General features: G+C 43.6%; 1 protein-coding gene across 3 annotated transcripts in view; it reads left to right on the forward strand.

Annotated features, from left to right (window-relative positions):
* Positions 1–19961, forward strand: part of ZDHHC21 (zDHHC palmitoyltransferase 21) — a 79456-nt gene that overhangs the window by 44939 nt on the left and 14556 nt on the right. For all 3 annotated transcript variants that reach the window (XM_073572163.1, XM_073572164.1, XM_073572165.1), the window contains 2 exons: positions 1648–1786; positions 10692–10808. In XM_073572163.1, coding sequence (XP_073428264.1) covers positions 1648–1786; positions 10692–10808 — 256 coding nt within the window. The remainder of the gene's footprint in view (positions 1–1647; positions 1787–10691; positions 10809–19961) is intronic.

A 19961-nucleotide genomic window follows, 5' to 3' on the forward strand; every position in this document is an offset into this window, starting at 1 on the left:
TCTCATGGGGGTCCATGCATTCAAGGATAGGGATGAGGAACCATGCATACCAGGACAGGAATGAGGAGCCATGCATACAAGGATAGGGATGAGTAGCCATGCATACCAGGATAGTGATGAGGATCCATGTATACCAGTATGGGGATGCAGGGATAATGCAAACCCAGCTTATACTTGAGTCAATATGTTTTGCCAGTTTTTGTGGCAAAATTGGGTGCCACGGCTTATACTCGGGTCGGTTTCTACACTAGTATATACGGTATTTCAAATAAAGCCAAATTTGTTTTCCAGAATTCACATTGTGCCCCTTCCTGTCTGAGCCCTGCCCTTTGTCCAAACTGAACTTTTTGACTGCATGTGGGGTATCGCACCACTCATAAGAAAGTCTGTAACAAATCTTGAGGTCCACTTTTTGGTATAATCTCTTGAAAAAGTGAGAAATTTGTGGCTAAATCAAGATATTTGTAAAAAAAAAAAAAAAAAATAAACTTTTTCAATATGACATCCTAATGTTATCAACTTTTGTGTTGTACCCGTGGGTTCAAAATGCTCAATAATACCCCTGGATAAAATCCTTGAGTGGGGTGTAGTTTCCAAAATGGGGTCAGTTGTGGGGGGGTTTCTGTTTAGGCACATCAGCGGCTCTCCAAACCCAACATGATGTCCGCTCTCAATTCCTGTCAATTTTGCGATCAAATAGTCACTTTTCTTCCGAGCTCTGCCGTGTGCCCAAGAGTTTTTTCTTTTTTTTTTTTTTTTTTGGCTCCCCCCCCCCCCCCCACATATGGGGTATCTGCGTACTCAGGAGAAATTGCACAACAAATTTTGTAGTTAATTTTCTCTTTTTACCCTTGTGAAAATAAAAATTTGGTTCTGAAGTAAAATTTTTGTGAAAAAAGTAAAATGTTTTTATTTTTCCAATCCATGTTGCTTCAATTCCTGTGAAGCACGTGAAGGGTTAAAAAAAATGTGGTTTAGAACACCTTGAGGGGTGCAGTTTTTAAAATGGTGACAAGTTTGGGTATTTTCTGTCATCTAGACCCCTCAGTCACTTCAAATGTGAGGTGGTCCCTAAAAAAAAAGTGGTGTAATTTTTTTTGGAAAAATGAGAACTCGCTGGTCAACTTTTAACTCTTATAACTTCCTAACAAAAAAAAAGTTTCAAAAATTGTGCGGATGTAAAGTAGACATGTGGGAAATGTTATTTATTTTGTGTGACATCTCTCTGATTTAAAGGCATAAGAATTCAACGTTTGAAAATAGCAAAATTTTCGCCAAACTTCCATTTTTTTTTTTCACAAATTAAACGCAAGTCATTTCGAGGAAATGTTACCACAATCATGAAGTACAATATGTCAGGAAACAGCGGTTTCAGAATCAGTGGGATCCATTGACGAGTTCCAGAGTTATAATTACATAAAGTGACTGGTAAGAAAGTCATTGGAAAAATATAAAAAAATGCAATCACATCGTCTTGAATGCTTTTTTTGTAATTTGCTAAAAAAAACCAAAAACTGAGAATTGACGGACCCTGTTAATCAATGGATGTGCATAAAAATAAAATTGAGATGAAAAGTAGGTTTTGATAAATAACAAGATGCATTTGCTTTTTTTCATGTTATTAATTGCTGTTAACTCTTCCTACAGGATAAACAACTGTGTTGGAGAAGATAACCACTGGCTGTTTCTGCAGCTTTGTTTTTATACACAGCTCCTTAGTGGCTATACTCTCATTCTGGATTTCTGCCACTACTATTACTTTCTGCCACTAAAAGCCATCAACTGGGTATGTGTTTTTTTTTTTTTCTTTTTCTTTTTCTCCTGTCTGAATATACTATTTTAAAAAGTTATTTTGAAATTTGGAAAACAAGACATTACAGACGACAGTGTGTATAAAGGCCATTCCAAAAAGCTGACGAGACTATTAACCCCTTCACTACCTTAGGATTTTTCATTTTCTTTTTTTTTTTCTCCCTTTGTTCTAAGAGCCGAAAACCAGAAACGGAGGCACTACTGAACTATAAAGGGGATCCAACCTAGACCTATAGAAGAGTATATGATTTAACAGAAAGAACTAGGCCACAAAGCAGGGGATCACCCTAGGCAGGAAATAGCATGAAAAATTCAAATTTTATTTAACACAGAAAAACAGACAAAATTATTATTAAAAACATTAAAAATGGTCAAACATATGACACACATACATATTGCACAAAGTTCATAATAGAGCATACCACCTACCACTAAACACTCCACAATAGGAAAATGACCCTAGGTCCATGTAAACAGCATACCTCAGTGTGAAAAAATATACACACCCTCCAAAAATATTTGACCATGCCAACGATAGAAAGCACACTCTGTATGATAAAGGTGGGCAATATATTCATGACCTGAAAGGAGGGTAAACACTAATACCATGAGTCACCACAAATATAGATATATAATTCATGGAGTATCTTATCCGAATGTAATAGAAAGAAATATATAGAAGCAAACGGTTTAAAGCACCCCCTTCAGGAACATGTATTACACTGCTTCAACGATGCACATGAAGCTGTTTTACACAAGCTGTGACGTAACACGCTGATACCACAGGATAATGGCTGCTACCACTGACTACCAGCTATTAGATGTCTTATATCACTGGTCTTTTCATGGTAAGCAGCAGCGCAGCTGCTCCTGATTTAATTAAATAATCACATATATTGGCACAGCAGACAGACAGTCAGTGTCCCTGATGAAGCCAGGGCGATACGCGTCGGGTCCTTCCACCTTGCCTGCTCCACTCTACATGGGTTTTGTAATCGCTAATGTGAACATGTGCTGATTACTATAGGAAGCTATTAGGAAGCTATTTCAGCCTATACCTCTATCTACATGGGTTTTGTATATCGCTAATGTGAACATGTGCTGATTACTATAGGAGGCTATTTCAGCCTATACCTCTATCTACATGGGTTTTGTATATCGCTAATGTGAACATGTGCTGATTACTATAGGAGGCTATTTCAGCCTATACCTCTCTCTACATGGGTTTTGTATATCGCTAATGTAAACATGTGCTGATCATTGTAGGAGGCTATTTTAGCCTATACCTCTCTTACTTCACGCTAGGGGTTTAGACCATGTGGGTTATCTGTAAGCTTCATGTGCATCGTTGAAGCAGTGTAATACATGTTCCTGAAGTGGGTGATTTAAACCGTTTGCTTCTATATATTTCTTTCTATTACATTCAGGATAAGATACTCCATGAATTATATATCTATATTTGTGGTGACTCATGGTATTAGTGTTTACCCTCCTTTCAGGTCATGTATATATTGCCCACCTTTATCACACAGAGTGTGTTTTCTACTGTTGGCATGGTCAAATATTTTTGGAGGGTTTGTATATTTTTTCACACTCTGGTATGCTGTTTACATGGACCTAGGGTCATTTTCCCATGGTGGAGTGTTCAGTAGTAGGTGGTATGCTCTATTATGAGCTTTGTGCAATATGTATATGTGTCATATGTTTAACCGTTTTTAATGTTTTTAATAAAAAATTTTGTCTTTTTCTGTGTTAAATAAAATTTCAATTTTTCATGCTATTTCCTGCCTAGGGTGATCCCCTGCTTTGTGGCCTATTTCTTTTTTCTTCTTGTTCTAAGAGCCATCCCATTTTTTCTTAATCCTTTCTGGCCATATAGCCATATGAGGGCATTTTACCATATAATGTACTGGAAAACTGGGGGAAAATATTCCAAGTGCAATTTCACAATTGTTTTGCCATGTTCACTCTATGAAAAACTGACCTGACAATAAGATTCTGTAAAATTAGGTCAGTAAAAGTAAAAAATAATTCTGCCAATGCGATTCTTTTATATCTTTTTCTCATTAAGCTGTTTACCAATTAGTTAACCAATATAATAAGCACCAGTATATACAGAAATTAATACCAATATGATAATGCAATTATAGCGAAATGGTAACTATCAACAGTGCTCGATAGGCAGAAAACCACCCAAAAGACCAGAAGAACCAAAATTGCTCATATAAATAGACAAAGTAGGCGAAAATAAAGTATTCAAAAGATATTTATTTTTAATCTATACAAATGGCAACGGGAGTATTACACCAACATGCCTGTATTTTTGCACCTATATCAAATAATATATAAATACAATAAATTGTATATAAAAACATATACCTACCAAATATGCAGGCATAAAAAGGTAATGAACTGGTATTATCCAAAAAGAATTAATTCAGTTCAAATAACAGTTCCTATATTCATGCAGCTGAAAAAGGTGTTGGAAAACAGTAATTCTTCCCCCCAAAAAAATGAAAGAACAAAAAAACTCAATAAATACAACAAGGGCTTAGTATAAAAGGAAGTGCCAAAAAAAATCATAAAAAAATTCCAACAGCATACAAGAGAGTGTCACAATAATATGTGGCTAAAAAAAGTGCAATGTGCAAAAAGAAGGAGAGAAAATGGCAGAAATATATTTCTGCAAAAGTGACAGTGTGTGCAGACTAGGGGGGGGCAAGAATATAATTATATAGTGCGCAGATATAATAAAGCATTTGGAAAGCCCATAGCGAAAAACTAGCCGCAATAATAAGGGGGAACTGTACCTTTAAATGCCGCCGGTGCCAAATACCGCGCAACCCTTACGCGCGTTTCGGAATTGAATTTCTGCCAATTTCTCTCCCTTTTTTGCACTTTGCACTTTTTTATGATTACCGTATATACTCGAATATAAGCCGAGATCTTCAGCCCATTTTTGGGGGCTGAAAGTCCCCCTCTCGGCTTATATTCGAGTCATATACATCGGGGGGTCGGAGGTGTCAGGTCATACTTACCTGTCCTGACGCTGTCTCTTGAGCCCCCAGCTTCTCCGCGCTCTCTCTTCCTGCCTTCAGCGGTCACGTGGTACTGCTCATTAAAACTCATGAATATGCGCATATTCATGAGTTTTAATGAGCGGTATCACAGACCACTGAAAGCAGGAAGAGATAGCGCGGAGAAGCTGGGGCTCAAGAGACAGCGTCAGGACGGGTAAGTATAGCGATACTCACCTGTCCTGCGTCCATGGCTGCTTGCTGCTGTCTGTCATCGGTCAGTGACTTCAGACAGCAGAGGGCGCAGTGACGTGATTCGTGCGCGCCACGCCCCCTGCAGTCTGAACGTCACTGACCAATGACGTGGCAGATAGCGGTGAGCAGCCATGGACTCAGGACAGGTGAGTATCTGACACCCAGCGACGGAGAGGTGAGTATGTCATTTTTTTATTCTTACATGCAGCAGCAGCGACCGCACATGGGGGAATAATCTAAGGAGCTTCTTATGGGGGCAGCATGTGGTGGAATGATCTATGGAGCTTCTTCTGTGGACACCATATGGGGGAATAATCTATGGAGCATTTCCCACCCTAGGCTTATACTCGAGTCAATAAGTTTTCCCAGTTTTTTGTGGCAAAATTAGGGGGGTCGGCTTATACTCGGATCGGCTTATACTCGAGTATATATGGTAGCTTAATTTTATTTTATATTGTTATCTGACACTTCTGAACACAGCGATACCAAGGGGTTGATTTGAACTTTCTTTTTCCCATGTTTAAAAACTTTTTTTTTTACTGTCTTCAATAGTTTCCTCAGGAGACTTGAAGCTGGGATCGTCCAATTGCTCGTGCTATACGCAGCAGGGAATCAGCACTGCTATGTATGGCAGAAATCACGATCTCCTAAGTGGATCGTAATGACCGGTACTGGGGTTGTCAGCAAACTCCCGGCTGTCATAACAACCCATTGGCGCCCTGCTCTCACATGACGGGCATCCATGTCGGCGCATGATAAATCAGGCTGTCAGTCATTGACAGTGGGATTTAACTGGTTAATAGTTGAGAGCGGAGCACTTATCCACCTTTGGCTATTAGAGGCACTTGAATGCCGATTAAATCAAAGGCCAGGGATGCTACGATTGACATACATGTACATCAAAGGTAGTGAAAGTGTTAAAGGGATTTAATCAGTATAGAATAACTGTTCAAACTAAGTACTTCCACTCGGTGCACAAAGGTCTGGTCAATTAGTTAAAGGAAACCTGTCACCAGCTTTCTGGCTTATAAACGATTCCCATCACCTTTTTCATAAAAGATCATAAAAATAGTGTTCATGCAACCCCCTCTATGTTCTCAGATGTGCCCCTGCATACCTCAGAAAGTGTTTACTTGTCCCCTGCTGCATGTAAATATCACCATCCTGTCCAATGGGTATTTTCAAACTGTGATCGGTGTCACCTCGGTCCCTTCAAACGCCGCCTCTTTTAAACTGCATCGTTGATGACGTTTCTCTGTCATCCACGTAGTGCCAAAGTCTCATGCCTGTACAGTGGAATCACTGGCTGTTCAATAGGGCACAGTGAGGCACGCCTGCTCAGCGCACTGATTCCATTGCTTGGGCGAGAGACGTCATACACTTAAATGCAGTTCGAAAAGGAAAACCTATATAGAGGAGACACAACTGTAGCAAATTTCATGCATATTTATTAACATAATAGAAATAATAAACAATGACAAAATCTCTCAACAGAAAATAAATGCGGTGGACGGAAAGATATTACAAATCAGCGTATAATACATGGTTATATTAGCAGCCAGCAAAATGAGTATTGCAAAAAAGGGAATTAATGCATAATACCGGTTACTGAGATAAATGTATGTAAACAGGATAGCAATAAATAATGAGTAAATGAGTTCCACATAAGATATTATTGCACCTATGCCCTTAAATGTGAATATAGATCCACATTGGATATATTAAAGTGCAAAGATTAAAAAGAAGCCAGGTGGCAGAATTTCATATAGATATCAACAGGGCACACAAAATTGATAGTGTTTGAAAATAAAGTGCTTAGTGCCAAATTAGGAACAATATAAAGTGCTTGATGATAGAGGACTGTTACCGCTCAGACTGCTGTGCCCAACACCCATTTTGCCGCAGCTTTCACAAGGTTAGAAGAAGTGGCACTTGAAAGGACTGAGGCAGCACAGACCACAATCTTGAAATGCCCATTGGACTGGGCTGTGCTATTTACACCTGCTGGTCCCCCCCCCCCCCACTTTGACAACTTTGGCATCATAGAGCCAGAGAAAGGTGGGGATAGATGGAAACCAAGCAGGTTTGAAGCTGCCTTTATTTTTGGTTCGAACAGTCATTCTTTGCTGACTGTTCGATCCTGTATTATGTGGCCACCATCCCCATCCTGCTATATGTGGCCACCATCCCCATCCTGCTATGTGGACCCCATGTGCCATCCTGCTGTATGCGTGGCCCCCATGTGCCATCCTGCTGTATGCCTGGCCCCCATCACGCTGCACACCTAAAAAGAATAATGAATTCTACTTGCCTTAGGTCCGCTCCCTCACAGCGGCATCCTGTTCTGATGCAAGCAACTGATTTCAGCGTGTAACTGCGCATGACGTCACTGCCATGCGTCCTCAAGCTGAGGTCATCTGCTGGAATACTCACTGCTCACTCTAAACAACAATAGCACAAAAAGAGGACTTGAAAATCCTCCAAAAATTCAAAAATACTCCAAAAAAGGCAAATGCTTACCTACCCAGGCCTCCAAACAAATGCAGGATGCAGTGGACCCATATAGTTTGAATGAACCTTTCCAAACGTAGCAATACCACGTTTGTTTAATTTTTTTTTATTATTCCTTCATTCATCATTGGGCGGAAAAGAGATATGAGGTTTTATTTTCTTATAACATTTAGTTTTTTGGTTTTTTTTTTTTGCATTCTTAGTGTATTTTGTCATGTTAGGGACAGTATGTCCCCTAGAAGTCTATTGATGTCGTGTTACAGTCCTAGACTACCATAATGTGCATGAGCCGTTACAGTGAACTTCCGTCAACCTTTAGGAGTTCGTGGTTATAATAAAATGTCAGCTATACTCTGCAGTGTTGTATCTCTCGTGTATTGTTTTCTCTTGAAGATCAAGGTAGTCAAATATGCACTGCTCTCTTAATGTGGCTAGCGATGTGTGACATTCTATGCAACAAAAAATAAAAGAAAAGGGCATTTCAGGAACAATAAACACACATCCATATGAATAATACATTATTCATACTGTGTGGTATGTATACAGTGGGTACTGAAAATATTCAGACCCCTTTAAATTTTGAACTCAGTTTCTTTGCAGCCATTTGGTAAATTCAAAAAGGTTCATTTTTTTTCTCATTAATGTACACTCTGCACCCCATCTTGACTGAAAAAAACAAACGTAGAAATTTTTGCAAATTTATTAAAATAGAAGCTGAAATATCACATGGTCATAAGTATTCAGACCCATTGCTCAGACACTCATATTTAATTCACATGCTGTCCATTTCCTTGTGATCCTCTTTGAGGTGGTTCTACTCCTTCATTGGAGTCCAGCTGTGTTTAATTAAACTGATAGAACTTGATTTGTAAACGCACACACTTCTATATAAGACCTTACAGTGCATGTCAGACCATATGAGAATCATGAGGTCAAAGGAAGGGGCCAAGGAGCTCAGAGACAATTGTGGCAAGGCACAGATCTAGCCAAGGTTACAAAAGAACTTCTGCAGTACTCAAGGTTTCTAAGAGCACAGTGACCTCCATAATCATTAAATGGAAGAAGTTTTGGACCACCAGAACTCTTCCGAGACCTGGCCGTCCAGCCAAACTGAGCAATTGTGGGAGAAGAGCCTTGGTGAGAGAGATAAAGAAGAACCCCAAGATCACTGTGGCTGAGCTCCACAAATGCAGCAGGGAGATGGGAGAAAGTTCCATAAAGTCAACTATCACTGCAGCCCTCCACCAGTTGGGCCTTTATGGCAGAGTGGCCCGACGGAAGCCTCTCCTCATTGCGTGACATGTGAAAGCTCGCATAGAATTTGCGAAAAAACACATGAAGGACTCCCAGACTATGAGAAATAATATTCTCTGGTCTGATGAGACAAAGACTTTTTTTGGTGATAATTCTAAGCGGTATGTGTGGAGAAAACCAGGCACTGCTCATCACCTACTCAATACATTCCCAACAGTGAAACGTGGTGGCAGCATCATGCTATGGGGGTGTTATTCAGCTGCAGGGACAGGACAGCTGGTTGCCATTAAAGGAAACATGAATGCGGCCAAATACAGAGATATCCTCGATGAAAACCTCTTCTAGAGTGCTCTGGACCTCAAACTTGGCCGATGGTTCATCTTGCAACAAAAAATGACCCCAAGCCCACAGCTAAAATAGCAAAGGAGTGGCTTCGGAACAACTGTGACCATTATTGACTGGCCCAGCCAAAGCCCTGACCTAAACCCAAATGAGCATCTCTGGAAAGACCTGAAAATGGCTGTCCACCAACGTTCACCATCCAACCTGACGGAACTGGAGAGGATCTGCAATGAAGAATGGCAGAGGATCCCCAAATCCAGATGTGAAAAACTTGTTGAAACATTCCCAAGAAGACTCATGGCTGTAATAGCTCAAAAGGGTGCTTCTACTCAATACTGAGCAAAGCGTCTGAATACTTATGACCATGTGATAATTCTTTTTTTTTTTTTTAATAAATTTGCAATTCATTTCTTTCATTGTTTTTCAGTCAAGATGGGGTGCAGAGTGTACATTAATGAGGAAAAAACAAACTTTTTTGAATTCACCAAATGGCTGCAATGAAACAGTGAAAAATTTAAAGAGGTCTAAATACTTTCCGTACCCACTGTATTAAAATCAATTGAAAGCAAAATTTCCACAACACTGACATTATGTATTCTATAATCTATATATCTATCTCACAAGAAATATATATATCACAAAATTATATATATATCTCCCAAAAATATGTATCTTGGTATACACATGTGGATATGCCAAAATATAAATCTGAAATGGGTCTACTGTCAGAAAGTAGAAGATAAATATATAATGCATATATTATATTCCACTCTCAGGATGATATATCAAAAAGGTTACCTATTTAAAGTGCAAGTGCAAAATGTGTAAAGACAGCAAAAGACTGGTAGTGAAATAGTAATATAGATTGTAATAAATGCACCACAATAAATGTCTGTTCAAAGTGGCATACTACTCAAATGGGCCCATAATATAGAATCCAAATACCCAGGATACCGTGAGGGTGTGAATGAAGACAGACCCCACGCATATCACTGCTGTAGAGCAGCTTCCTCAGCAGAAGAAATAATTTATTTATATGACGGTGTGCTTATTGTTACTGTAATGTTTTTTTGCTGTATATCATATTGCTTACTGATGTAGCACCCCTCATATTTTGGCTGTGGGTCTACATCTTTATCTGTTCTTTGCAACGAAGATGCACTCATGAGATTTAATTTGTCTCTATAGCTTGTCATAGTTCTCAGTCATACAAAGTCGCATGTGAATTGTAATAAATTTCAATTATTTTCTAAAGAACAATAAAATAGTTGCCACGGCACTTGTCGCCTTTCTCTTAATTCTGGAACAATTGAAGTTTGCAACATCTATTTTTGCTGCCCATTGACTTACTACTTAGGTTTCATTGAAGTGTACTCCCAGGTAAAACTAGGACTGCACCATGAAACTAAGTGAGATGAGAAACCAACATTTCAACAGTCGTAATGCTGCCACAGCATTATTATGAATTTGCTTTAATTTCATTTTATTTGGTCTTTGCAGGATTTATTTGTATTTAGACATGAACTGGCACTTCTTCGAATATCAACGTTTATGGGGATTGTCATGTTTGGAGGAATGTGTAGTTTGTTCTACACCCAGGTTGTTGGCATACTGACGGTAAGGGCCTGTGTGTTTTTTACTCTATGTTGTCACATCCCTGTTTTCACATTACTTATTTATATTGTAAGTCTATACAGAAACCTCTTTCACTACCTTTCCTTTTGACTTGAGACATTCTGAGATGAGTGACACAAGATATCCTAAAATTGGGGCAATATGACAAACGTTAATGAACAAATGTCAATCATTCTGTTGGGCATTATGACTGGATTTTTTTTTATTTATTTTTGAAAGTTGGAAAAAATAATCCAAAACATACCGTATGTAATTTGATACATCTGCTAATTTTTAACTGTTGTTCAAATATTGCCAGTTGTCACATCTGTCTGCAATTGTGCTCCTAATTTACTGTATTTTATGGATCATAAGACGCACCACAAATTTCAGGGAGGAAAATAAGAAAACATTTTTTTTTTTAATAAAATGGTGCATCTTTTAGTCAGATTTTACGCTAACTTACCGGTGGAGCGGGGCCCCAAAAGGCAGGGTTGAGGCTGCAGGTAGCTGGCAGCAGCAGGAGTGGGGCGATGCTGTGGGCCCCGTGCTGGGAGGAGGGAGTATTAGGTTGTCCAAGGCTGTGGCAGGCTTTGGGCTTTCAGAAAACGTTGGGAGTCTCCACACTTCCCATCCTCTTCACTGCAGTGGACTTGGGGAAAATGGACCACCTCCGACTGCCAATTTTCCCGAAGTCCTTCCTACAGAAGCAACCCTGGACTCTGCTGCACCACAGCTGCCCCCCCTTTCCCTGGTAAGCTACATTTGGATAAGACGCACCCGCATTTTCCCAAAGATTTGAAGAGGGGTGTGTGTGTGGGGGGATTGTATTTTGTAATCTGAAAATGCAGTACTTGATTGTTAAAGGCAAGATTATTTGTGGGGAAAAAAGTGTAGTCTAAGTAATTCCATCATGATTCTAGTGATGATCCTTCCCCCTTTCCTCTAATGCTGATCTATACAGTCTGCACAAGCAGATTATCCATGACCCAGATAAAGTAATTAGATTTTACCCAGATACTTGTATAGGATGGATTTGGAAATCCTATTTCCTAAAGTTAAAAATGTCTCTCTTTCATCTTAATGTGACCAGATGTTTCAGCTGAGCTACATCCATCACCCAGACTAATCTAGGGCCTAATTTTCAATGATTATCTTGATTTGTTCTGCAGATATGTAGAGAAGGAATATATGGCACTCCTGGTGAGTGATTCAGGTGCCCAAGTAGGGTTCCAATCTGTAATCCAGTAGTAGCTATTCTATTAAAAGTTTATAAATTTCTGAGTGCCAAGTTTGTTATACAGATAGCATTATTTTATTAAGCATTAACAAACTTCAACAAGAAAACCTATATCTATTTGTCTATATAGTATTTGTTTTTTTCCTTCAGAAACATCAGGTTCTGGAATTAGGCTGTGTTTTGTCTTGGTCATTTAAATTTATCAAATTTAAGTCAGTCTCTAAAATAGTGTTTTAAACATCCCTTACCTCATCATAAATTGTTTAATTAAAGTTGGAACTTCAAGGAGTTTTATGGCACACCAATTATAAAAAAGCTATTTGGTTCTTGATTGAATTGGTTCCCAAACCCCATTATTTTAACATATTATTTACATCCTGCATATCATGTTAATTCTCCCTCTCCAGCTCTAGATGACATTTCCCAAAAGACAGAGTTGTATCTGTCTTGACAGCTCTCACACACCCTCTCTGTGCCCACCCACTCCACCAGCAAAGCCCTGTCTACACGCCCCTATACAGTCTCAGACCTCCTTCACAAAAAAATAGTGCTGGTGAGATCTGTGTGCGTGTTCCATCCATATTTACGTATGACATCCGTGTGCAACAATGTGCAGTCTGTGTTGTTCGTATGACACTTAATTTTCAGCATAAACTGTACTGCTTTTCCCAGGCGCCGTCTACTGAAGACAGCTCTCTTCATTGTCGATTGATCTACCTGAGACTGAGGCTAAGCAACAAATTGTATTCAGGTGCAGCATTGTCCCTCTTGTGTAAAATAAAGAATTAAATTATAAGCATTACGTTGGCTCCAGCACAATTCTCATAACCAGCAGAGGGAAAGTCCACGGCTTGGGGCTGATTTTAATAACCTGGGAAAAGGTACAATATCCCAAAAAGTTCCCAGGTGATTAACAGCTCACAGCTGTTTTCTTCGCCTTTCCTGGTGAATTTACCGGGACCTAAAAAAAACAACAACAAAAAAAACGTAAGGTCCACCTATAAATTCAAACCAGCAAAGGCTAAACAGACAGCTGTTTGATATTAATAGCCTGGGAAGGGACCAGAGATATTGCCATGGCTGCCAACATCAGCCCTCAGCCACCCCAGAAATGGCGCATCAATAAGATGCTCCAAAACTTACACTTAGCCTCTCTCTCCCCACTTGCTCTTGTGACGATGGCAATTGGGGTAGTAGGGATGGGGTTGATGTCACCTTTGTATTGTCAGGTGACATCAAACCCGGGGGTTAGTAATAGAGAGGTGTGTATTACATGCCCACATTACTAACCCCATAATATTGAAAAAAAACACACAACAAGAATAAAATCCTTTATTTGAAATAAAACAAAACACCCGGTTTTACACATTTAAAAATAAAAAGTTATCCCCTAACGCCTTATCCATTGAAGCCCTTGTCCCCCATAAAAAAACCTAAAATAAAACAACCATATCCTTCACCTTTCAGATGTGAAGATAATCCTCCTATGCCCATGTCCCCTGTAAAAAAAAAAAAAAATCCTATTTCTCACCTGTGTAATGTGAAAATAATCCATACTGTCCCACGCCGTAATCCATCTCTATCTGATTTTCAACATGAATGGTGCCATGATGCGACCGTTCACGCTGAAAAGCAGAACACAATCAGCTGCTGTGAGTGCAGTTTACTGTGAGCGGACCAACTAACTGTGGTGACCTCAATGAGATCACTGTGAGAAAATTCTCACGGTGCTTGTGGTGATCTTGGTAACCTGCGGTAATCTCTTTGACTCTCCACTCGTCACTGAAGGTGCGCTCGCAGCACCTCATCTCATGAGGTGTAAACCAGATATTCTGATTCTCCAGGTCATTACGAGTTCATAGGCACCAAACACGTCTAGATTATTTTTTATCTAAGTGGTGAAAAAAAATTCCAAACTTTGTTTAAAAAAAAAAAAAAATTGCGCCATTTTCCGATATCCGTAGCGTCTCCATTTTTTCGTTATCTCGGATTAGGTGAGGGGTTTTTTTTTGTGTGCTGAGCTGCCGTTTTTAATTATACCTTTTTGGTGCATATATGATCTTTTGATCGCACGTTATTGCATTTTACTGCAATGTCTCGGTGACCAAAAAAAACAGAATTCTGGCGTTTTGACTTTTTTCTCGTTACGCCATTTCGCGATCAGGTTAATCCTTTTTCTTATTGATTGTGCGATTCTGAACGCGGCGATACCAAATATGTGTGTTTTTTTTTTTTTTTTTGATTTTGAATGAGGCGAAAGGGAGGTGACTTGAACTTTTATAAAAAAAAAAAAAAATTTAAAATATTTTTATAAACTTTTTCTTTTTTTTTACTTTTGGCATGCTTCAGTAGTTTCCATGGGAGACTAGAAGCTGCCATAAACCGATCGGCTCTGTTACATAGAGGAGATGATCAGTTCGCCTCTATGTAGTAGAATTACTCGCTTGCTATGAGCGCCAACCACTGGGTGGCGCTTACAGCAAGCCGCCACTGACAGCCATAGAGGTCTCCAGGAGACCTCCGGTTGTCATGCCAACCCACCGATGACCCGCGATCACGTGACCTGGGTCACCGGTGGGCGGATTTCCGGTGCGTTTGCCGGAAGCGCTTGTTAAATGCAGCTGTCAACAGGTTAATAGCCGCGGGTGGATCGCGTTCCCACCCGCGGCTATTATAGACACATGTCAGCTGTTCAAAACAGCTGACATGTCCCGGGAAAGATGTGGGCTCAGCGCCGGAGCCCACATACAAGGGAGGGAGTCTGACATCGGCGTACTTTTATGCCCAATGTCGGAGAGGGATTAAAAAACAGACTGCATACGGACATGAAAAACAGACGTGTGAAGAAGGCCTCAGGATGGATAAATTGCTGCACAGTTACTTTCTCGTTCCTAGCATTCCTCCCACTCCACCTAATATATACTGTCTGGACACTCATCTGCAGTCAGCAATATTACAAGTTCTGGCACTGACACCACACAGCCTCCATGTACTGCTGGGGAGCGATGAGTCAAATAATGTATTCATTTATTATAATGTAATCTAGCAGTCTGGAACAACCAGCACCATCCTCTCTTGCTTAAGTCACAAGCTTATAAGATTACTTTCTTTGTGTGTAGCCTGCAATATGCTCTCCTTGCGCTCTCTCCCTTTGAATCTGGTCAAGGATCACAGGCCATGTTCACCATAAAATTGCCATTCAGAGCACACTGTAGAGCTGCTGGCTGAACCATTTAATTAAAGCACAGACTGGAAATCTCTGCTTTAAATTGACTGTAGCAGGACGTAAGTAACTGGAGGTCGCATCACCACATGGGAGAGCTTAGGAACAACAGGAATTATGAAGTTTCTACATCTCTGATAACCTTTACAGTGCTTTAAGGGTATGTGCGCACGTTGCGGATTCTGCTGCGGATCCGCAGCGGATTTGGCCCTGCGGATCCACAGCAGTTCCGCAGGCATTGTACAGTACAATGCAAAGCAATGGGATTTCAAAACAGCAGTGCAGATGCTGTGGATTTCTCCTTCGTCTCATTGGGGGACACAGGTACTGTGGGGACACAGGTACTGTGGGTGTATGCTACCGCCATCTGGAGGCTGACACTAAGTAAACAACACAAGGTTAGCTCCTCCTCCGCCGCATACACCCTCGCCCCGATTACGGGCAGAAACCAGTTTTATGCTTAGTGTCTTTGGAGGCACACGTCTGTGTTGCTCCAGACTTTTTTCTTTCTTCTTTTTCCCATAAAGATAAGACAGGGGCGACGGACCCTATTGAAAGGGTCCGATCTCCCCAAACCAACAACGGGCGAGCACTTGTTGAGTATCGTCTCCACGTATCCTTTCCCGCACCGTGGGACATATCTGGGCCATTTTCCCCAGACTTTTTTTTTTTCACTTTTCTTTTGCTATGAAGATTAGACAGGGGCAACGGATCCTATTGAAAGGGTCCGATTTCCCCAAACCATCAACGGGCGAGCACGTGCGAGTGTCCCTCCACGTATCCTCTCCCTCGACGTGGGACATGATGCCGGACTTAGCCCTGTCCACCCCTAGGTATGGAAACCATGGGCTTGTACAGAGGCACAAGACTAGTCCGTGCGGCCCCCACTGCTCCACCAACGCTAGACGGCGGTGCTGCAAGGCGACGGACGGTCCCTCGCCCTGGAAGGAGGACGGAGCTAGGGTGACTGCACCATCCTGGATTTACCCCCCTTTCCCCCTGTACTTGATCAGAGATGGCCAGGGAGAGCCCTGCAGCGTCCAGAGGGCCGGAGCCCTTCAGGCGTTCAGCAGAGGCTGACAGAAGTCCCGGCATAGGCCCCTTCCTCTTCCCTTCCCTTTCCTGGCCCCCCACACACAGCAGTCCTCACAGTAACGTTGCTGCAGCGGTGGCGGCGGAGCGAACGCCGTGCCTGGCGCCGGTAGACGCAGGCCCCGGCCTTACTATGCGGCTCCCGGCCCGCCTGCTACCACCCCCGTCGCGGGCGGACATCAGAAATCTAGCCCATGGCTTCGGCCGGAGGTAAGCCGCGGCCGGAAGTCCCGGTGTGACGTTACTTCCGGCGGCCCGCCCTCCGGAGCCTGGGCGGACGCTGGGTAAATTGAGGCCCCGGCTTCGCTTCAGGGTAGGCCGCGACCAGGAAATAACGGTCGGCTTGCCCTCAGCAGGACTGTGCAGCAGGAGAGGACGTGTGGGGGACACAGGACCGGGTAAGTGCGGTCCCGACTGTGTGAGGCCACCCAGCAAAGGTGCTCCCTCCTCCCCCCAACCCCTAGCAGGGCAGCATTGAGACCGGGCGGATTCAATATGGCTGGGAAAGGGAAGACGCACACATTCCTATACGCTGCATGCATCACCTGTAGGGCCTCATTTCCGCGGGCACAGAGTAATAAACTATGTGAGGCCTGCGACTCCGAACGCGCCCAGGAGCCCTCCCCTGCGACCGAGTCCCAGGGATTTAAATCCTCCGGAATGGGCCTTATCACTATCGCAGTCTATGGCATCGCTTACAAAAGCGATCGAGTCTCTTCACGCCCCAGATAGGGGCAAGGATAGTGCCTCGCTGATCTGGGAGGGGTCCTCCACCTCACAAGAACCTCCGGCCTGCTGGGACCGTTCTCTATCCAGGCAGGCGCAAAGGAAACGAATCCACAGGGCGTCTCCCGGCCTATCCGGTGCCTCGGCATCCGTGAGTTCGGCATCACGCTCGCCTTCACCAGTTGTCGGGAGCGGGTAGAGTTCAGATTACAACTCAGACAAGCCGCTGGACCTAGATACCCCGGGGTGTCGGGAAACATTTGACAGCCTCATCGATGCTGTTAATCAGACTCTGGAGGTTGAGGATTACGTCACCTTGGCGTCAGGCCATAAGGTATCCTTTCACCCAGAATTTGAGGACATAGTGCAGCGTCACAGGGAACGGCCGGATAGGCGTTTCTCGGGCCAGAAGACAATAGAGTCGAGATATCCGTTTGCCCCGGAGTTCTGTAAAAAATGGGCGGAATCCCCAGTGGTGGATCCACCAGTGTCACGCTTGGCCTCAAAATCCGTGTTATCTGCACCTAGTGGTTCTTCTATCAAGGACCCCACTGATCGGCTCATAGAAAGTTTGGCTCGCTCAGTCTTTGAAGCATCAGGATTAGCACTCTCTCCCTCGTTCGTGGCAACGTGGGTATGTAAGGCCATGTCATGATCAGAGTCTTTGAACAAGGTCTTGCAGGATAGAGACCTGCCTACAGAGATATCAGAGATCGCGAGTCAAATCGCTATGGCTGGTGACTACTTAATCAGCGCTTCCTTGGATGCGGCCAATTGTGCGGCGCTCGCGGCTGCAAATGCAGTAGCCATTAGGAGGGCCCTATGGTTAAGGACATGGCGGGCCGATTCTATTTCCAAGAAGTCGTTAACCTCTGCCTTATCAGGGTGGCCACCTGTTCGGGGAGGAATTAGACCAGCTCATCTCCAATGCTACGGGGTGAAAGAGCAGCTTCCTCCCGCAACAAAGGGCCAAGCAGCCGTTTTGCCAAACTGAGGCATGGTCTCGGGCCTTTCGCAAACCCGGGTGGACGGCAGCGGCCAGCTCTGTCGCACCAACCAGGATAGGGAGCGACAGGTCTCATATAGAACCAACCCATTGGGGAGTATGCGTGCTCGCCAGCCCAGGGCGAGGGGAGCCAGGGCCCAGAGACCCTCAGCCAAATGACTCAGAGCACTTTTTAAGCGACATCAGAGTAGGCGGCCGCCTGCTCTGCTTTCGCCAGGTCTGGGTCACGATAGCACGCGACTCATGGGTGGCGGAACTGGTGTCCGCAGGATACAAGATAGTTTTTCAAGTTTTTCCCAAAACGATTTTTTTCTGTCCCGACTTCCCAAAGTGGAGCCCAGGGCAAGGGCGTTGCTAGGGGCCATCAACTCACTCCAGCGCAACGGAGTCATTTTTCCCGTACCAGAGCACGAGAACAGGCAGTGTTTTTATTCCAATCTGTTTGTGGTCCCCAAAAAGGATGGGACAGTCAGGCCGGTTTTGAACCTGAAGCTCCTGAATAAGTTCATCAGGATCTCTCCGTTCAGTTATATCGGCCATGAGCCAAGGAGAATACTTTGCCTCGATCGACATCCAGGATGCCTACCTGCACATCCCCATTTTTCCTCCACATCAAAGGTTTCTGCGGTTCGCCATCAATGGCCGACATTTCCAGTTTGCAGCACTGCCCTTCGGACTAGCCACCGCTCCCAGAGTGTTCACAAAAGTGATGGCAGTCGTGATGGACGTCTTGCACTCTCGGGGCATAGTCGTCTTACCATACTTAGACGACCTCTTGGTGAAGGGCTCCTCGTTTCGGGCATGCGAGGAGAATGTCAGCATCACACTTGATACCCTCTCCCGCTTAGGGTGGTTGATCAATGGGAAAAAATCATCCCTTGTCCCAGCCCAGAGGATTTCTTTTTTTAGGGATGATTTTCGACACCTCCCGAGGGTTGGTAATTCTCCCTCAGGACAAAGCTCTAGCGCTCCGGCAAGGAGTCCAGAAGCTTCTACAGCCAGTCCCGCACACCATTAGGTTTGGCATGAGAGTGCTAGGGAAGATGGTGGCAGCAATAGAAGCGATTCTGTTTGCCCAATTTCATCTTCGCCCCCTACAGCACGCCCTCTTGTCAGCCTGGGACAAGGACCCGGTCACGCTCGATCATCAGTGCCGGCTATCCTCGCATGTCAGACAGTCACTGGAGTGGTGGACGAGCATGTCCTCATTTCTGCAGGGGAAACCCTTCCCCCCCCAGATCACTGGCTAGTGGTCACAACCGATGCCAGCCTCCTTGGCTGGGGAGCAGTTCTTCGCCACCACACATCCCAGGGACGATGGTCCCCGCAGGAGGCACGCCTCTCGATCAACTTGTTGGAAATATGAGCAGTCCGACTGGCATTTCAACATTTTCAGCACCTTCTAGCAGGACGTCCCGTCCGGATTCAATCGGACAACGCCACGGCGGTGGCTTACGTAAACCGTCAAGGAGGCACGCGCAGCAGAGCAACCATGCGCGAGGTGGGACACGTGCTTCACTGGGCCGAGAGGAACCATTCGGTAATATCGGCAGTCTATATCCTGGGCGTGGAAAATTGGGCGTCAGACTTCCTCAGCCGGCAGGGTGTCGTGTCAGGGGAATGGTCTCTGCACCCCGAAGTCTTCCAGCAGATTTGCCAACGGTGGGGAGCACCGGCTGTGGATCTGATGGCCTCCAGAGTGAACGCCAAGGTGCCCGTGTTCGTCGTCCGATCTCGGGACCCGCGAACGATCGCCGTGGATGCGTTGGTTCTGCCATGGAACCAGTTTCGCCTTCCATATTTGTTTCCCCCGCTGCCACTACTCCCGAGGGTCATCAAGAAGATCAAAACAGAAGGGGTTCCAGCGAT

Source organism: Dendrobates tinctorius, unplaced genomic scaffold (assembly GCF_039654945.1).
Source record: "Dendrobates tinctorius isolate UK_male_01 unplaced genomic scaffold, ASM3965494v1 ptg000031l, whole genome shotgun sequence".
In the NCBI taxonomy this organism is placed as follows: domain Eukaryota; kingdom Metazoa; phylum Chordata; class Amphibia; order Anura; family Dendrobatidae; genus Dendrobates; species Dendrobates tinctorius.